This window comes from Aethalodelphis obliquidens, unplaced genomic scaffold (genome assembly GCF_003676395.1).
Source record: "Aethalodelphis obliquidens isolate GAN/ISIS:26980383/991018 unplaced genomic scaffold, ASM367639v1 scaffold1, whole genome shotgun sequence".
NCBI lineage: Eukaryota > Metazoa > Chordata > Mammalia > Artiodactyla > Delphinidae > Aethalodelphis > Aethalodelphis obliquidens.
In genome coordinates, this window is record NW_020837945.1 from 95,711,389 (window position 1) to 95,730,465 (window position 19,077).

Genomic DNA, 19,077 nt, shown 5'->3' on the forward strand with positions numbered 1-19,077 from the left:
GGACCTAATGAAACTTCAAAGCTTTTGCACAGCAAAGGAAACCATAAACAAGACCGAAAGACAACCCTCAGAATGGGAGAAAATATTTGCTAATGAAGCAACTGACAAAGGATTAATTTCCAAAATTTACAAGCAGCTCATGGAGCTCAATAACAAAAAAAGAAACAACCCAAACCAAAAATGGGCAGAAGACCTAAATAGACATTTCTCCAAAGAAGATATACAGACTGCCAACAAACACATGAAAGAATGCTCAACATCATTAATCATTAGAGAAATGCAAATCAAAACTACAATGAGATATCATCTCACACCAGTCAGAATGGCCATCATCAAAAAATCTAGAAACAATAAATGCTGGAGAGGGTGTGGAGAAAAGGGAACACTCTTGCACTGCTGGTGGGAATGTGAATTGGTACAGCCACTATGGAGAACAGTATGGAGGTTCCTTAAAAAACTACAAACAGAACTACCATATGACCCAGCAATCCCACTACTGGGCATATACCCTGAGAAAACCATAATTCAAAAAGAGTCATGTACCAAAATGTTCATTGCAGCTCTATTTACAATAGCCCAGAGGTGGAAACAACCTAAGTGTCCATCATTGGATGAATGGATAAAGAAGATGTGGCACATATGTACAATGGGATATTACTCAGCCATAAAAAGAAACGAAATTGAGCTACTTGTAATGAGGTGGATAGACCTAGAGTCTGTCATACAGAGTGGAGTAAGTCAGACAGAGAAAGACAAATACTGTATGCTAACACATATATATGGAATTTAAGAAAAATTTTAAAATGTCATGAAGAACCTAGGGGTAAGACAGGAATAAAGACACAGACATACTAGAGAACGGACTTGAGGATATGGGGAGAGGGAAGGGTGAGCTGTGACAAAGCGAGAGAGAGGCATGGACATATATACACTACCAAACGTAAGGTAGATAGCTAGTGGGAAGCAGCCGCATAGCACAGGGAGATCAGCTCGGTGCTTTGTGACCGCCTGGAGGGGTGGGATAGGGAGGGTGGGAGGGAGGGAGACGCAAGAGGGAAGAGATATGGGAACATATGTATATGTATAACTGATTCACTTTGTTATAAAGCAGAAACTAACACACCATTGTAAAGCAATTACACTCCAATAAAGATGTAAAAAAATAATAATAATAAATAAAAATAAAATAAAATATCAAAGTTGCACACCACACTCTTGAAGAGTTGGTTTACTTGTTGAAGGGAAGTAAGGAAATAAAAAGAAAACTTCCATTTTTTTCACTTTACGGCAAAAAAGAAATGACCTATTTCTAGGGGAAAAAAAAAACCATAGAAACACACAGGAAAGGTTAATTCAAATATTCAACACTATTTATAATTCATTTCATTGATTAGCAAAAAACCCTGAAACTATAAAATGAATTCCCAGGGCCTAGAATAGTACCTGATGTATAGATGTTGAATGAATGAATGAATGAGCCAATACCCACTCACCTGGGGTGTAGAAATGAATGTGTCTGAGAAACATGGTCACCTTCCTGCTTTATAACTGGATACCATGACTGTAATTCCATTCCTGGTGGTGTATCCATCTGTAGAAAAATGTGGAAGGGGAAAAGTTTATTGAAAGAGGATGTGATGGGTAATTTTATGTATCTACTTGACAGAGCCATAGGCTGCCTCCGGAAAACACTGACTAGTAAAGAATTATGTTATTTAAGAATCATCTTCTAATAAGGCAGTCTTTCCTTAAAGTACCATGTATAGTCACTTAAAACGGAAAGAGACATGAACTGTCCCATCACAAGAACAGTTTTAGCATGTATGTTAACATGGACTACCAGAATGATTTCATCAAATATCATACTTATGGAATCTATTTTAAAAATCCATTTTAAATAATAGTACTCTGCAAATGTGCAGCATTGCTAAGTTCTGATTCTTCTCATTGTTACAATTACCTAGAATATACCCCCCCATCCCTATAGTATTTCTTAGCATATTATATTAGATAACATTCTACAGCAATATTTTGCCAAACTTTAAAACCACTGTGTCTGCTAACACTTATCAGTAAACCACATTTTCTCATAAATATGAAAAGTTCTTTTTAGCCCTGAAGGATGAACTCTACCTGTAAATAAAGTAAGAGGAGAAGGTAACTGGCCACCTCAAAGTTCACGATAAGAACTTTATATCCTGCTTATTTCTAACGAATACCTGATTAAGTAGGTATAATTATCTCCATTTTACAACTAAGAAAACTGAGGTTCAGAAACTGAGATAGAAAAGAATAAATAACCTGTGGTTACTAACTTCCTCATTTGGTTTGTTTTATATTTTGTCTCCCCTCCCCCGACACACACACATATTGGTAGGAGATCAATGTTTTGTTAAGAATTACTGGGCAAGGAATTTGAAAGACTAACAAGAGCACAAGGTTATAGCGAAAAGAAGAGCATTTCGAAAGGACTTAAGAGGTGAGTATTCAGTGAGGGCCTCTAGACTCTGTAAGAGTAGAATTTGTTTCTAAACCTCACAATCCTGATCAAGTATTCTAAAGTTCAGAATCTGGGGCAAAAGCAACTGCTTATTTATAAAATAAATCAATCATTTGTTTACACAGTTTCTCAGCCTATAGCTTAGTTCTACCATAAATTAGAAAGGGAACTGACTGCTGGCAACAGAAATACTAAATGATAGATACCAGGTGCCAGCTGACAGCCTAGGGAGAGAGGAGAATTACAAGACACAAACACAAAAACTGATTCAAAAAGCAACACAATCTGAGGGCTTTATCACACATAGGCCAGGGCAAATAATTTAATGTACCTCAATTGTTCCCTACCCTTATCACAACAGAGTAACTGATGTTTAAGAAGTCTTGAGTCAACATGACATACTTATAGTCGATATTTATACTTACATTTATAGTATACCATATACATATATATATACCATACACATACCATTTAGAAAGACTGAAAACTATTTAAGACATTTTAGAATTCATTTAAAAAAAGGTTAAAGTTTTTAAAAAGACACAGTGCTGAGAAGAGTAGTTTCATCATCTAGAAAACTCACTTAGGCAGAACATTTTTCACCCCAACACTGTGATAAAAAAGGTGTTAATGAGCAGGGGTAAGCTCACTCTAACAAATCAGTGACGTATAAGATTGGCTCAAATTAAACGAGAATTTCATTTTTAGAAGTTATCTGTTAAACTCATTATTTAGAAAATATGGAAAGCTCCACTTTAAATCAGTTTTATATCTGAGACAATTCTGGATGTACTGCCCAAGAAATCAACTGTTTCCAGATGTTTTACATTAAAATTACTAAAATTGATTTATATATTTTAAAGTTTTCCCTCTATTACAGATAACTGGAATGTCAAATCTTCAGAATAACAAATTCTAAACTTCTTCAGCCAGAGATCTTGACTTCAAATCTGATTCAATTTTGATCAAGTTCATTTTAAAACTCTACAGCTTGATTTGTATAAGTTTTACCTTTATTCATGATCCAAACTCAGTATAGCTTTGTTTCCATGATGTCTCTAAACTTCAAATGCCACCTTAAATAACTGCTAGCACATTCTTTCTATTTAAACATCCATCCCTCTCTAGTTTCTGACCTTTATTTTGTTTCCTATTCTTGCACCAACACATGAAGAGAGTCACAGAGGAGGGGTTATTAAAAAAAACCTTCCTTAAAGATCACCTAGTGCAGTCCTCTAGGTAATGTCTGAACTCCCTATACAAAATCCCTGACGAGTGGCTATTCCGCCTCTGCTTAAACAGCAGCTTGAGGTCAAGTACTGTCTTAATCACTTTTGTATTTTCAGTTCCTAGCACCACGCATGGCATGTAGTAGGGACTCAGTAAATATTTGTTGAATGAATTCTGAATGACAGTGTAGCTCATTAATTCCCAGGGTAGCCTTTTTTAAGGTTAATCTGCTACCAGGAAACTCACAAGATAGTCTCTTTCACATTTAATACCCTTCTGTTCAATGAAGTACCAACAATCCTAAGTCTCTGGGTTGTATTTTGAGAGATCAGATCTACAAATTAAATAATATAAATGATGGGGAAATGCACAACACTAACCATGATAAAATGTTGGGAGTTAATTTTACCTAATATGCTGTGGTAAGCCATAAACACATTTATAACAAATTATCCTAACTGCATGTTAAAAACAATTATGAAAAGCACATATTATACAACAGAACATTCACGGGCATGCCAGATTTTCTCATCTATTATGCATTTGTGGCAACATACAAATTAGGTCTTCAAAAAAAATAACAATATAATTAAATGGCACAGCAATAATGCTACTACTGATCAGGAATAAAAATGAGACACCAAGATACACACATCTATTGCCTTTCCTTTTACCTTTCAATATGAGAATAATTTCATTCCCTTCGTGTACTTAAACATTAAAATAGAATACATTACATTACTTGGCAAAGAAGAGAAGTAGATCACTTAGTAGCTTAAGTTAGAGCCTTAAGATTTTAAAATACTTCTATTGCCCAACTTCCCCATAATTATCTACCACAAAATGAACAGATGGCATCCTCATCTGAAACATATAAGAAAAATTTCAGACATATGATTTTATTCCAAAAGTTCTTTCTCTAAGTCGTAAAACAACAAATAACGTCTATGAAAGCAAAATTTAAATAAGCCCAAAATGTATAGAAGTTAACTTTAAATAAGTAAAAATTAGGAAATGCTTTATGCAAGTTTCTCTAAATTTCAACTTACTGTGTTATATACACATGACCCTTTAATAATCAGGTTTCCTAATAAAGAATCATTGTATTTTGGTACCATGCTTATTAGCCTCACAATGACAAATAGTTTAGAGAACTTGATTTCATTTACAAAAAGACCAATAAGCATTTGTCACCACTTTCTAGTTACAAAAGCAATTCCACCCACTCAGCACCCTTTGTATACTAACATGCCAATTTGCACTAAAAAAAACCCCCAAAAAACAAAAATCAAAATGCTTTAAAATTCCCAGATTTATCTTCAATAATAAACTTTGATTTGAGGTGGCACTTTAGTTTCTAATTACAGTGTCAGATTAATATTATGATCTTTAAGTCCTAATGACAAACATTGATGAACTAAAGAAATCAAGACAATATCTCAAAGTATTGATGGGATTTCAAAAATTCCCCTCAAAAAATCAGAATTAAATCTTTTTAAAATATGTGGAAAATATTTTTTAAAACAGAATTTAGAAAGACAAAGATTAATGTTTACATTTTGGTATTTATAAGCCAGTAAGCATATGAAGGACTAGTAGACTGATAAATTTCATAGTCTATCCTCCTATAATGGTGTGCTTACATAAAAAGTAAAAGATAATGCATATTAAATACACATTACTTTGTACAAGCCAAACGTAAATCGTTAGCAACCTTAGTAAACACATGACCAAACACATAGTTAAGCAACAACTCCTTAGCTATAAAGCCAATATACCTGCCAGGTTCCTTTTACTGTGTATAATACTAAGACATTCAAGTGGTCCATAAATGATTTCAGAAGGACACAAAAGACACCCTACCAGACAGCTGCCAACAACTCCTACTGAAAGAAACTGAATCTCTCAGAATAGGATCAGGTTTTCTCAATACTTCCAACAGGCTGTGAATGAGTGTTTCAACAACTGAAACAGGAATAGTGTTACAAGGTAGCAAATAGCTACTTAAGAGATTTTAAGGCTTAGTTTTGTGCCTCATTTCATTGTAATTATTAGAATTAATCAACCTAATGCAAAACCGGAACAATAAGGTCTAAGCACTTCCACTAACTTATCAAAGATGGATCTGCAGAAATCACAATGTCTGTTGCTCCTCCACACTACAGAATCATATCTACCTCATAAAGCCAATTTTAGGTTTAAAGTGCTTAAAAACTCTCAAAGGAAAAGCAAGGTCACATTCTTATAATGTGCAACTCTCTTCTTAAATCCTTCATGGAAACAAAGCCATGTAAAAGTCAGTAGTACGATATTCCTCCCTTAAACTTAAAGGAAACAGGGCTTCCCTGGTGGCACAGTGGTTAGGAATCCGTCTGCCAATGTAGGGGACAAGGGTTGGAGCCCTGGTCCGGGAAGATCCCATATGCTGTAGAGCAACTAAGCCCATGAGCCACAACTACTGAGTCTGCACTCTAGAGCCCACAAGCCACAACTACTGAGCCCGTGTGCCACAACTACTGAAGCCCGCATGCCTAGAGCCCGTGCTCCGCAAGGACAAGCCACTGCAATGAGAAGCCCGCACACTGTGAACTCGCCGCAACTAGAGAAAGCCCGTGTGCAGCAACGAAGACCCAATGAAGCCAAAAATAAATAAATTTATTTTAAAAAAAACTTAAAGGAAACAAACTGATAAAAATCCTGTTAATTTCTGGAACTTGAAAAATAATTTCTTTACACTGGAATTCTATGGTGTCCAATCCACTTAATATTGCAATTATTTGAAAACTTCCATGTCATATACATCTTTTCACTAAAATATCTGTTATAAAAAGTTTTAATCTAGGGCTTCCCTGGTGGTGCAGTGGTTAAGAATCCGCCTGCCAACGCAGGACACACGGGTTCAAGCCCTGGTCCAGGAGGATCCCACGTGCCGTGGAGCAACTAAGCCCGTGCGCCACAACTACTGAGCCTGTGCTCTAGAGCCCACGAGCCACAGCTACTGAAGCCTGCACGCCTAGAGCCCGTCCTCTGCAACAAGAGAAGCCACCACAATGAGAAGCCCGCGCACTGCAACGAAGAGTAGCCCACGCTCACCGCAACTAGAGAATGCCTGCGCCCAGCAACAAAGATCCAACGCAGCCAAAAATAAATTAATTTTTTAAAAAAGTTTTAATCTATATACATGTTAGGCTTTGCTTTTCTATCCCATTTCAGCATAGATGCTTTTTAAAAATTATCTCAGATTTTGGCCTTCAAATAATGTCAATTGACAATATCAAAATGTAAATTAGTTAATTTTACTATGTGCAATATATTGCATTTTTTAAAATTTTACTCTATTTCATGTATGTTTAAAATGCTGGTGACCCAGTAAATTGACTTTTTTGATATCCCCCTCACCCTTCTCAACTGAGGTTCTCAAGAAAATTAAGCCCAAACTCTGCAAAGCTTCCACTGTATGCATTAAATTAACTTCTCTCCAAAGGACTTAGAAAGGTACTATATACCATCCTTTCTATGGCTTAATTCTCCTCTCATAGAACCCCAGATGAGAAAGGCTGCATGGGTGACAAATTGCAATTTGATAAACACTGCTCTAAGTACATGTCCTAAAGTTTGTCCAAATGTATTATTTCAACAATTAGGTCTTAAGTTAATAACCTGTGCACTCTACAGATGCTTTTGCACAGATTTACAAAGCATTATGTACGTAAAGGAATAAATTCCAATGGTGGTTATCACTCCATGGTGAAATTATGAGGAAATTCTGTTTTCTTCTTTGTACTTTTTTTAGGATTTACTCTAATGGGCCTATATTGCTTTCAAAAAAAAAAAATTTTTTTTTTTTCAAAATGGAAAGCCGTAGTATTATGTACCAAAATGGTCTTTAGTAATTTTAACTTTTGTATTCCTTGTCCCCATAAGATAAACAAAATAGGCACTTTTAAGGCTATTAGAAATCTCAAAATAAATTCAATACCACAAATAAAAACAAAATGCTGTTTCGCTTTAAAACGAAACTCTTTTCCTCCTTGAAAATCACTGGTAGCTTTCTAGGGCTACTAAGACTTTTCATTCAGTTGCATCCAAACTTTTGTTAAGCATACATCACATTCTAGGTTTAGAAACTACGAGATGAATTCCTGCCCTAGGGAGCCTCCAACTAGTCTTTACATACATATTTCTGTGACCCATTTCTAAGTCTAGGAATCAAAATGAGTTTTAAACTAACTTTAAATCTTTCCTATTCATTTCTCTTTCTGCCTAGCATGGTGCTGTAATACTTTATTTAGTGATGGAACCAAACCACACCTTAAATTATATATTCTTCATGTCTTTTTAGTCAAATAAAATCCTTACATTATTTTAATGTACATGTAACGTATATGAAACCTCAACAGACCAAATTTTATGCATTGACAAAATAAAGGTTCAAGCCATTACTAAAACTATTCCCAAACTAGTTCTACCTCTTTACTTGAACAAATTGAGTTCTGGCTCCACACTCTCTACTACCAGAATTCTAAAGGCATTGAAATTAATCCAATTCTTGCTTTCTTCCTTGTTCTCCAAGTGGTATAAATTATAACATATGCATAGGTATGAGAACACTACTGGCTAACTATGTACCGATTCAGGCCTATCCTTTTTCTTTTCTTCCTTGAAGTTTCTTAATTTTTTCCCATTTCTCAGACCAAAAGGATAAAGCGTTTTATCAGAAGCCTTTTTTAAAATATTAACATTTTAAAATGTTTAAAAAATTAAAATTTTTTAATGATAAAATGAATATAGACTCTATATTTCCTAAACCATAAGGGGGCACTATTCCCAAAGCCATTCTAAAGATTTCACTGAAATTTCCTTATTTTTTATAACAAATGTGTTTTCACTGAAATTTCCTTCTTATATTTTATAACAAACGTGTTTTGTACTTTCTTCTTGCATACTTCATTCTGATAAATAAACAAATATCCAACTAGTATAATTACTGTGTACAAACAACTAAAAGTGAGATACAGCTGAGCCCAACACTCAGTTATCTTACTTTGAAATATCTTCAGATAATTCTAGATAAATCAAGAAAATGTTTGGGGAAAGGAAAAATCCCGAAATACATATTAGTAAATATTTCAATAATAGTTTGAAGTACCATCTGATATTTCTAGACTCAACTTCCAAAGTACTTTTAAATCCATTCTCTCATTTGACCAGTTGTCTTATTCAACAGTTTATTTGCAAATTATATAAGTTTATTAAGGGTTAAACCATAATTTTTCCAAAAAAATCCCCAATATTCTAAAATACAATGGAGCATTGTCTCCCCAAAATTTATTCAGTTTAAAAAATTTTTTCTTTTTCACTGAGTAACTTTGACCTGCCAAGCAGTAAACTAAATTCTGGGAAACCAGGAAAAAGATCGTCTCAAAACTCATTAAGACAGTTGTTAATTTTATAAAGTTAGAAAAAAATATTCATACTCGTCCCTTATATGAGCACAAATACTTCATTTGATTCTGACCTTATAGCCACTTAATAAAAATTTATGCTAATCATAAAATGCAAACTCTGCCTCTGATGTAACAAATTACCATCAAATCTATCACAATTATTACTGGTACACATTTTGTCCCAACACTACTCTGCAAGTTACCCATCCTCTCTAGTGTATTTCTTTACCTCACTTAGGTTGGTACTAAGAAACACACTTCCTAAACAGAAGTATAATAGCTTACAAGAGGGGAGAAATTTTTTGGAGGATTATCATTATTGCCAATGACCTCGCAGAAATGAACTGTAAGAAAAATGCAAAACTAAAAAAAGTGAAATGTTTAATTAATAGGCTTTAAGAGGAAAACTTTTAAGTTGATATCTTTAGGTAATCTATTGCATCACAGATAATCCATAGGATTTTTTCCCTAAGCAAAGTAAGAACTGTATTATTTTACTTACCTAACAGTACTCAAGTCTAAATGTTAGAAATCTAAATTTTAACCCCTAAAAATTTATAAAGGCATAAACCATCTTTACTTAGTGAACTGGAGAATGTCAGCCACATGCTGTAACAGCAAAGAATCACCTATAATGATCTTATCAGTTGACTACAAATAGGTTTTTCTAATGTGCTTGAAAATAATCTCAAGGAAACATCACCCTTCAAATTTTACTTACAAATGATCAGTTTGCTTGGCAAACCTTTTTTCCACAGATAGAAACTAAGATTCAACAAAATCAGAATTAGATCAAATAAACAATACCCACTGGAGATATGGAAAAGAATCAAGAATATGATATTCTTCCATATGTTTGTGCACTATAAAATACAATAATCATTTTTCTAATAAAAACATAAAAAACTCAAATGATATGAAGAGACAGTTTTGATAACACCATTTTGCAAAGCAACCTAGGCAAATCTAAAAATCAAGTATTATTTCTTGTGGTGACCTGAGTGAGAAAGAGTTCAAAATACTATACCTCTGGTGTCTGCAAAGAATAGTCAGCTCTTCACTTAGAACACTGACCTTCTACCACTTATTTCTCCCATCTAAATATAGCTCCTAACTATGCAAAGTAAATATAGTTTTTAGTTATGCAAATAGTTTGGTGACCATCACTAATATAATTTCCATCCTTAGAAATAATTCAACAGTTGCTACATTTCAAACAATTGCCTACTGAGTTTGAGGGGATTTTTAAAATTCAAAAACCTACTCTGACTACATTAACTAAACATACCCAATTACATCAGTGTTCACACTAAACATAAGGACCTTTAGATAAGAGGTTAATATATTTAGCATATGCTTTAATTTTTTTAAAAAAATCCTGTTTTGACTTTTTTAAATGAGCTTCCTCTGGATGTATTTGGTTTGTTGGGCAACCAATTCAGTTGACTCACAGAAGATAATGAAAAATGTTCCCCAGCCAAGGACTATCTCCGTGACCCCTTCCCAGTAAAATACCTTAGTCTACATACAAGTTAACAGAGAGCTTAGGAACCATTATACTAAGGTAAGTTGATAAGAAAAGTTAATGTTTCTCAAAATTCAGTTTCTGCTACTGAGTTTGCTTCTGGGAAAAGTAGTGAAAATTACTAGACTTGAAGTCAGAAGAACTGCATTCAACTCCTGATTCTACCACTTACCAGTTATACAACCAGAAGCATGTGACCCATCTGAACCCACCGGTTTCTCATCTCAACTTCAAAAGAGAACTACTTCGCCAAGTTTTGAGGAGTAAATTTTCAAAATGTGAAGTGGCAAGCATGTATTACTACACATGAACTCCCCAAACACTTCTTTCTTAAAGGTTTGATTACTGGAAATTTTCAAATTCCCTTAAATTGCTTAAAATTCACATAAAATTGGAAAAAATAACAGAACACACCAGAAACACTGGCAAATACTGCAAAACATAACATAGTAAAAATATGGGGAAAAAAAATCTCACGGCTTCCCCAAATAAAAACTGAATTCAAATTAATAAATTCTGAGACAATAAATGACTACATCCTGATGAAGGACAGTTTCAATTTTAACCAAACCCTAGCACATTCAGTTTCAGTTAAGTAAATTCATCACCTTTTTTTTTTTAACCTTTATCATGGTTCTCAGATATTTTTTCTCACAAACACAGAGCAGGAATATTAGGCAAAGTAATTTATCCCCAAAATGCTTACGTCAGAGCAACCAAGATTGGACCAAGAATATCTGGCAAATAATGTGGCCACCTATGGACATGTGAGAGTCCTAGTTACATTAGGGCAAGATATCATAAATGTCAAAAGGGGCATTCCACATTTTGAGAATACAGACAATTCTAAACACTATTTTCAGCGTGGGACCAAGCCAGCTGTAAGCGTGTCCAACAATGTGAGAACTGGCTTGAAGTCAATTCTGCTTTAAAATCAGTTAAACAATATAAACTTACCTAGTAGCCACAGGCAAGGAATTTCCAAGAAGTACTGACCGGTTTGGAATCAGCAAGTAGCAAACTACCCTGAATTCAAGTCTGAAATTATCTTCATTGGGCTTCTGAAGCAAATCACTGTCTTAAAACTACACTGTAACTAAATTTCCCTCAAAACCTGAAAGGTTTAAAGCACAGGCCATGAAACCTTAAGTTTCTTGCCCAAGCTCTAATCTTGCTGTAAATAAACTTCAGTCATTTAATACTTCTGTGAAGCAGAAAGGGCAGAGATATTTCAAGGAATAAAAACTAATTAATAGTGGAAATATTAGATTCTTAAGATGAAACACGGCCAATCTTTTGTGGTACCAATCAAATAAAATTGTACGTGTAAAACTGTTCAAAAGCAATGCTTGCCACATTTTAAACACTTAGTGTTAGCTATTATACTGATTTTAATCGAGTAGGCGAATATTTAAAAACCAGATCAACAAACTGAATATTTAATAGCCTAAATCTTATCTATTAGCCAGCCATTCAAACTCTTAGAATGAACTAGTGTAGCCTACCAGATAATGCAGTGGGAAAATAAGTTTAAAATCTCTTTGCTGAGACGTTTTTATATTAATGTTTATTTAATCTAAAATAATGTTGGGCTTCCCTGGTGGTGCAGTGGTTAAGAATCCGCCTGCCAATGCAGGGATACAGATTCAAGCCCTGGTCCGGGAAGATCCTACATGCCGCCGAGCAGCTAAGCCCGTGAGCCACAACTACTGAGCCTGCGCTCTAGAGCCCATGAACCGCAACTACTGAGCCCACGCACCACAACTACTGAAGTCCGGGCACCTAGAGCCCGCACTCTGCAACAAGAGAATCAACTGCAATGATAAGCCTGTGCACCGCAAGGAAGAGTAGCCTCCGCTCGCTGCAACTAGAGAAAGCCTGAGTGCAGCAATGAAGACCCAATGCAGCCAAAAATAAATAAATAAAATAATTTTTTTTAATTTAAAAAATAAAATCATCTTTATTCTAGCTGCCATAATTTTTTTAATTATTCCTCTCTTTAAAAAAAATTCTTGGTGACTAGAATCAAGAAATTTTCAGATAAATCTGTCATTTGCATTTGTCTCCAGTACTGATCAAGTCTGAATATTCAATTACAGAAACAATGTCAGAAATCCTAAATACACCTTTGAAAAAACGCTGTTTGGAGCCCACCACCAGAGTTGTATGGGCTACCTATTATATCATTTGCAAATAGAGATAACACCAAAGTGTAAATTATCTTGAGTCCTAGGAAAACAACTGATTTAGTCATCAAAAAGCAAGATGTGTGAAAACAAGGACATGGCTTGAAAAAGAAGCCCCAGATCCTCCACTCCCTGGCTATATAATCTTGGGAAAGCCACTTGATCTCTCTGAGCCTCATTCTCTTTATCTGTAAAATGGGAATAATCCCACTTCTCTCAGTAGGTTGTTTGGAAGATCAAATGAGAACACATACAGGAAAGCACTTTATAGCCTAAAACGTGTAATACAAACATATTATTTAGATGAGTTTTTCCTGTTGTTGCATGAGCAGTAATAGTTTAACAGTTATATTCTAAATAGACTTTTAATTTCAAAGTAAACCATTACCGTTATTCAAAATTGCTATTAAGAAAAAAAAACTTGCCTTGGATTGACTCCTCTTCCCATTTCTCATGCTAAATTTCTCCTTCATTTCTTCTAAAATTACCTTCAGTTTCTTTTCTTCAGGTGTCCCTAAGTATTTTTGGTTCACGTGAAGATAGCAATGCCATTTGGCTGATTCAAAGCCCCAGTGGCAAGTCCTTTTGTCGGGTGATCTGTGAGAATGCATCACAAATGTCTGAGGCGCAAACATTCCACAGCACTCCAGACACTGAATACACGGGGCATCTGGCTGAACATAAAATTGGGGTGCAAATAAACCCTGACATTTGCCTAAGCATTCATGTTCCACTTCAAAGGCACTGCCAGTTTCCTTCAACTGGGCCAATGAGTTCTTAGCAGGAAGTATACTACCATTTTGAGGAAAAGTGCGTGGCCGCAATAAAGCATTACACAGTCTTTGTGCATCAGTTAATGTGATCAGCCCACAGGACGGGGCATTGAATGGAAGTATTCCCAGGACCTTTAAGATATGAAGCTGGTCTGATGTACACCTTGAACAATAGATGTACAATTCATCACATACTGTATTTATCTGTTGGAGTGAAAATTCTCTGAGAACAGAATTTAGGACTTGGGGCAAACAGAGTCTCTTTTCTCCTCCAACCTGAAAACAAGAAATAGACTCCCCTTCCAACACAGTCTGGGTGAGTTCTGTCGAGCTATCAGAAGGGATGAGCAGTGGACCAGGAAGAACTTGAGGAGATGGAAGAGGCAGAAACACAGTAGGTGACATGCTTTCTTGGGAATACCGAGCGGAAAATGCTGCTGGTCCACCCAGAGAGCTCTGGCTACTTAAATGGAATTGTGCCAAAGTGTGTTTCAAACTGGGATTTAAATGTAAAGGTTCAGGCACAGAGGCACAGGTTCTCTTGACATGCTCTTCATCAGTTTCCATTGGCGCTTCATAGTCGTCCAAGTGTTCCTTCTTTACAGTTGGCATCTTGTTTACCATCATTTTTCCATTTGCATGAATGTCTGTCATCATTTTTTTCACTGGAGGGCTGCCATCATCTCCCATCCCGTTCAGTTTTTTATTTGAGCCCTGAACCAAGGAAAAATTTGTCTGTAGGTTTTCCATTGCTAAAAACTATTGTGTTAAATAAGTAAGTCTGAGATTTGCATTGTTAACTAGTTGCTTATTTGAAGAGAGAAACACAATGTATACCAATACTTATGGTAACTTATTCAAACAGAAAATTTAAATTTCCAAAGAGATCTCCCTAAACTACTCAATAGATTTTGCAACTTTGTTTTGGTTCTGCTTATACTCCAAGTATAATTTCACTTCAAGTGCTATAAAATTTCTTATTGTCTAATAACACAGAAAATAATTTTAAGAGGCACACTTCCAAGGAAGCCTTTGTTTTCCTAAGTTCTTCAGATATACGTATTAAAATAAAGTTACCAGTTCTCTCAATTCAAGATGTCCAAGTTCAACGCAATAGTTTGGTTTGGTTTTAAGCACAACACGCAAAAAGTTTATGCAATTACTTGAGTCAAAATTATGCACCCAAATTTAGTATTTGGCACCAAGGACACCAAAAAAGGAGGAAAAAAAGTATCTTCTCTAAAAATGATGATCTGTTGGTCTGTGTGGACAAAATGAAGGCTTGTATAAATCCTCACACCAGTTAAGAAGAGTCTCTGACTCCACTTGAACTTCTACAATTAAAAATGAAACCTAAAGAAAAACTGCCCAGTTATCTTCAGGATTACTGTTCATTCTTCTTTTAATTAATCTGGAAGAGAAGGGGGTTAGGGGAGAGTTACATTTGAATTTGCTCCAGAGCCCGAAGGGTCAGTTTGAAAATAGTTTCTTAATCTTAAACTGAGTTCACTTTACCAAAGGTGACACTTGAGTGATTCCTTTAAATCTAATACCAGTTAACTAGAAGTACCTTCATTTAAATAGGAAAGCAATTCGGAGAATGGGTAAAGGTTGCAATAATATCCCTCAAAAGGGAGAGGGTTACTCCTACTCAGAACAGGAAGAACCTTAAAGAGATCATCTCACCCAAAACTCAGTACTAAAGGTTTTCTCAGTTATGCCATTTTAGCTAAAATCACCTATTACTTCATCTCTCAATTAAAAAAAAAAAAACCCACCAGTTTCATCCAAAAAAATCAGATACTAGTTAACATACCTACCATATGTAAGTTACAATCTTAAGTGCATAATCCATCTAGTCAGCGTAGGCTATTTTTCTGGAATGACTGTAAGCAAAAATTAACTTTCCCTTTAAAGGGTTAGAGAATTTGCTTAATGGAAGCCAAAAGCTACAGACTCCACTCCTGGGAATCTCCATCCTTGAACAAGACTAATCCGGGACAAAAAGCACAAGGCAGACAGACCTCACAAAGAATGCAAATGGAGGAAGAGGGAAAAAAAGAAAAGATTCTTCTTCCACTTCCTTCTTGAGAGAAATTCCAAAAGGAATCCCAATAAATAGAAATTTTTGCCTCCCAAACTGCGAGGAATTTACCTTAAAACAGACCCAAAGGGTTAAGGACCAAGGCCACTAGCCAACGTACTGATTTCGCCCACCACAGGAACACCTCAGCCAACGCTGGCCAAGGAAGAGGGGAGGAGGCGAGACCTAGAATGGGGGAGCCCCCAAACCCTGAAATCCTCGGCCCACGCAAAGCCACCCACCCATCTCAAACCCGAGGAGGCGGCGGGGCGGTGGGGAGGAAGGGACCCGGGACGCCTCGGGGCGTGCCAGGGGGTCGTGGGAAGTGGAGGAAAAGGAGCACCCCACCGCGGTCTCGGAACACCCCCAGGGCCCTCCCCACACCACCCCGCTGAGTGGGCCGCTGAGAAGACTGGAAATCCCCCGTGCACCCTCTCCCCGGGAAGTTCTCGGGTGTTACCTCAGCACCCCTAAGGCTGCACCTCCCTCGCCCGCCCGGGACCAGAAGAGAGAGGGGCGGGTGGGGAGCCCAGCCGGGATCCCCCAGCCGCTGGGCGCCGACCAACCGGGTCGAGCCCGGGGCATCCCCGCGCAGCACAGACAGGCGGCGGGGGGGCGGGGACTGGCGCCCAGGTCTCCGGGGTCCCGACGGCTCCGGTCAAGTGCAGCGCCCTGCCCCTGCCCACCGCCCGGCATCAGCGAGACAAGATACGCCGTGAGACACCCGCCCCGCGCCCCCACGCCCCGGGGCTCCGACCCCACCCGTGACCCGCGCATCCGCACCCCCGACTCCGGCCTCCGCGCCCCAGGAAGCCCGATGAGCTTTGTTAACTCCCCACTACCCCCGGCGCTGCCGTCGGGCGCCCCGGGGGCCGCGCGCCCCTTGCCTCCCGCCGCGTCCCCCGAGCGAGCCGAGGCCGCACCTGTGCCAGCCGCCGCCGCCGCCGCCGCCGCCGCTCGCCCGCTCCCCTCGGCTGTGCCGGCGCCGCTCCGAACCCCACACACATCGCTACACACAGCCCTCTGACGTCACCGAGTCCTCGGCCCGCCCACGTCACTGCGGAGACACACGGCTTCCCGCAGACGCCGCCGCCGTCTCCGGCCGCCCGGGGCAGAGGGAGGGCGGAGGGGCGGAGGGGCGGAGGGACGGGGGGGAGGGGAACGGAGCCAGCAGCGGCACCGTGCCCGCGGGCCGGCCGCCGCCTCGCGGCTCCTAGCCCCTCGGGGACGCGCGCGCCGTATGGACTATTGTGGCTCCCGAGGGCTACCCCGGCCCGTCGCCTGGCGCGCGCGCCCCTCCCCCCAGGCGCGCGCCCGGCGTTCCCAGCCCCGCGCGCCGTCTGGGCGGCTGGCGCGCGGCGCTGTCTGCGGTGCACCCGGCGCAGACAGGATGTTCCCTCCCCGCCCCACCCCCACCGCCGCCCTCCCTCCTTCCTTCCTCGAGTCGCCCAGCCGGCTGTCTGGGGCCGCCACCGCCCCGCCCCCGCCCCACCCGCTGCTCGGTGGAGACGGGCCAGACCCGGGGGCGCCCTGGACGCTCGGCCGCCGCACGACACGGAGAGAGGGGGCAGGGCGGCCGCGCGGTGCACTGTGCGCGACCCCAGCAGCCGGCAGGGCGGAGGCAGGGCCCGCCCGGCCGAGCGCCGCCGCCCGAGGTCAGGCACGGGCGACCCTCCCCCCGCGGGGCGCAGCTGGGCCGCCCCGCCCCGGAGGCAGCCGAGCGGCGGCCTCCCAGTTTCGCACCCCCCACAGTGTGGGCCCTGCGCGCTGGGGCTGCCCCCCGCCCCTGCGGGGCCCCCCCGCCCGAGGGCCGCCCCGCCAGCTGCTGGCGCTGCGCTCCGCCCCACACCGGCGGCCCCCGCCTTGCCCGGGCGGCCTCCGCCCAGGCGTCTTGCCGGGGCTGACCTTCTCCGCCATCCGGCCGGGCCGGAGGGCTGGCCGAAGTTCCGGCAAAACAGAGAGAAAACATTTTTGTCTCTGCTTCTCGGACTCCCTCCTCCCACCCCCTCACCAGACTGCTCTCTCGGTTCTAAAAGGGAGCTAGAAATTACATGTTTCTGCAGTGTTTCCTGAGGGCTTTGGGGTTTTGTTTTGGAAGCGATCAGGAGATGAGACGAGGAAAGAGACGACTGAAGAGCTTTCGGCTGTGACCCTCGGGGCTGGACAGTGGTCTCCCTGGTCTGTGTTCCGGGGTGGCTAGTTAGCATATTGAACTCTGCCGAGCTGCTCCGTCATATTTCGAAACACCAAGAAAAAACCCTTTTTCCCGCCCCACCGCAAAATCAGGAGACTGACCCCCAGGTCTCAGTGCACCAAATTCAGAAGACTCGAGCTTCGTCCCCCTCCTTTTTTTTTTCTTTTTGCCAGTTTTCGCCCCATTTCTCCTGGTTTTACTGCTTCGAGGTCACTCGTATGGGGTCCACATTTGGAGCCAGCCAACTGGGAATACCCCTGTGCTCATAGATTTTTTTCCCTCTTTTCCTCCCAACGGGCCTACTAAAGGCTCACGAGCCTCTCTTTCGCTCCACACACACGTTCCGTTCTTTACACCACGATCGCCGTGCTCCCGGGTCGTGCCCCCTTCTCCCACCCCCCATCTTCCCCTCCTTGACTGCCTCCTTTCCAGAACATGAATAATTCCGCAGCACTTCCCATCTGTTATTGCCATAGAGACAGAAGCTCAGCAAAGATAATGATGTTCTCTGTAGAGCCAGTTGGGGGAGAACAGCATCTGCGAGACTGGGGGATAGATTTTCTAACCTCAAGAAGAGTCAGAAGGCCCGGCTGAAGGTCTGATGTGGAAGACTGGACAGTCCTGAGACTTGGCATCTGGTCAGCTCTCGGCACTTGGCTCGTGTCTAGCCAGAAGAAACAATTTTTAGAAACCAAAATGACAGATTTTTTTTTAAGTGATTTCAAATTGCAATTAATGATAAATATTCAGTACTCATTTTATCAACCATAAAAATAATTACTTGCTAGCACATCCAAAGGCCTAAGGGCCAAAATCAATTGGACAGTAAATAGACTTTTGAGAAATCAAACACATTATCCTCTCCCCTGTTCTTTTGATTTGCTTTCCCCTGGTATATGTTTTTTTAGTGAAGGATCTTTTGTGCTGGTGACTTTATGTACAATGGTTCGAGAAATAGTGTCAGGCAAATGTGACTAGAACCAATCAAGCTTTGAGGATTTTTTTTTTCACTATTCATCAAAGTACGAAATGTACCAGATTAAAGTTCACTTTGCCCTTGAATTCCTAAGGTCTTGGCCTCAAAGGTACAGGTTTGAACTCAAGTGAAACTAAGCAGGGTACATTTACATAGATCTGAG

General features: G+C 40.1%; 1 protein-coding gene across 3 annotated transcripts in view; it reads right to left on the reverse strand.

Moving 5' to 3' along the window:
* The window catches only part of SKIL (SKI like proto-oncogene), a 33,088-nt gene extending 16,427 nt beyond the window's left edge, over positions 1-16,661 (reverse strand). Inside the window, exons 1-3 of one of the 3 annotated variants that reach the window (XM_027111939.1) lie at positions 15,482-16,661; positions 13,314-15,072; positions 1,494-1,591 (exon numbers count right to left, since the gene is read on the reverse strand). In XM_027111939.1, the coding sequence (XP_026967740.1) occupies positions 1,494-1,591; positions 13,314-14,411 (1,196 nt within the window). In that variant the 5' untranslated portion in view covers positions 14,412-15,072; positions 15,482-16,661. Of the gene's footprint in view, positions 1-1,493; positions 1,592-13,313; positions 15,073-15,477 lie in introns of all 3 variants that reach the window. The other 2 variants (XM_027111925.1, XM_027111935.1) reach the window with 2 other exon arrangements.
* Positions 16,662-19,077: the final 2,416 nt, after the last annotated feature.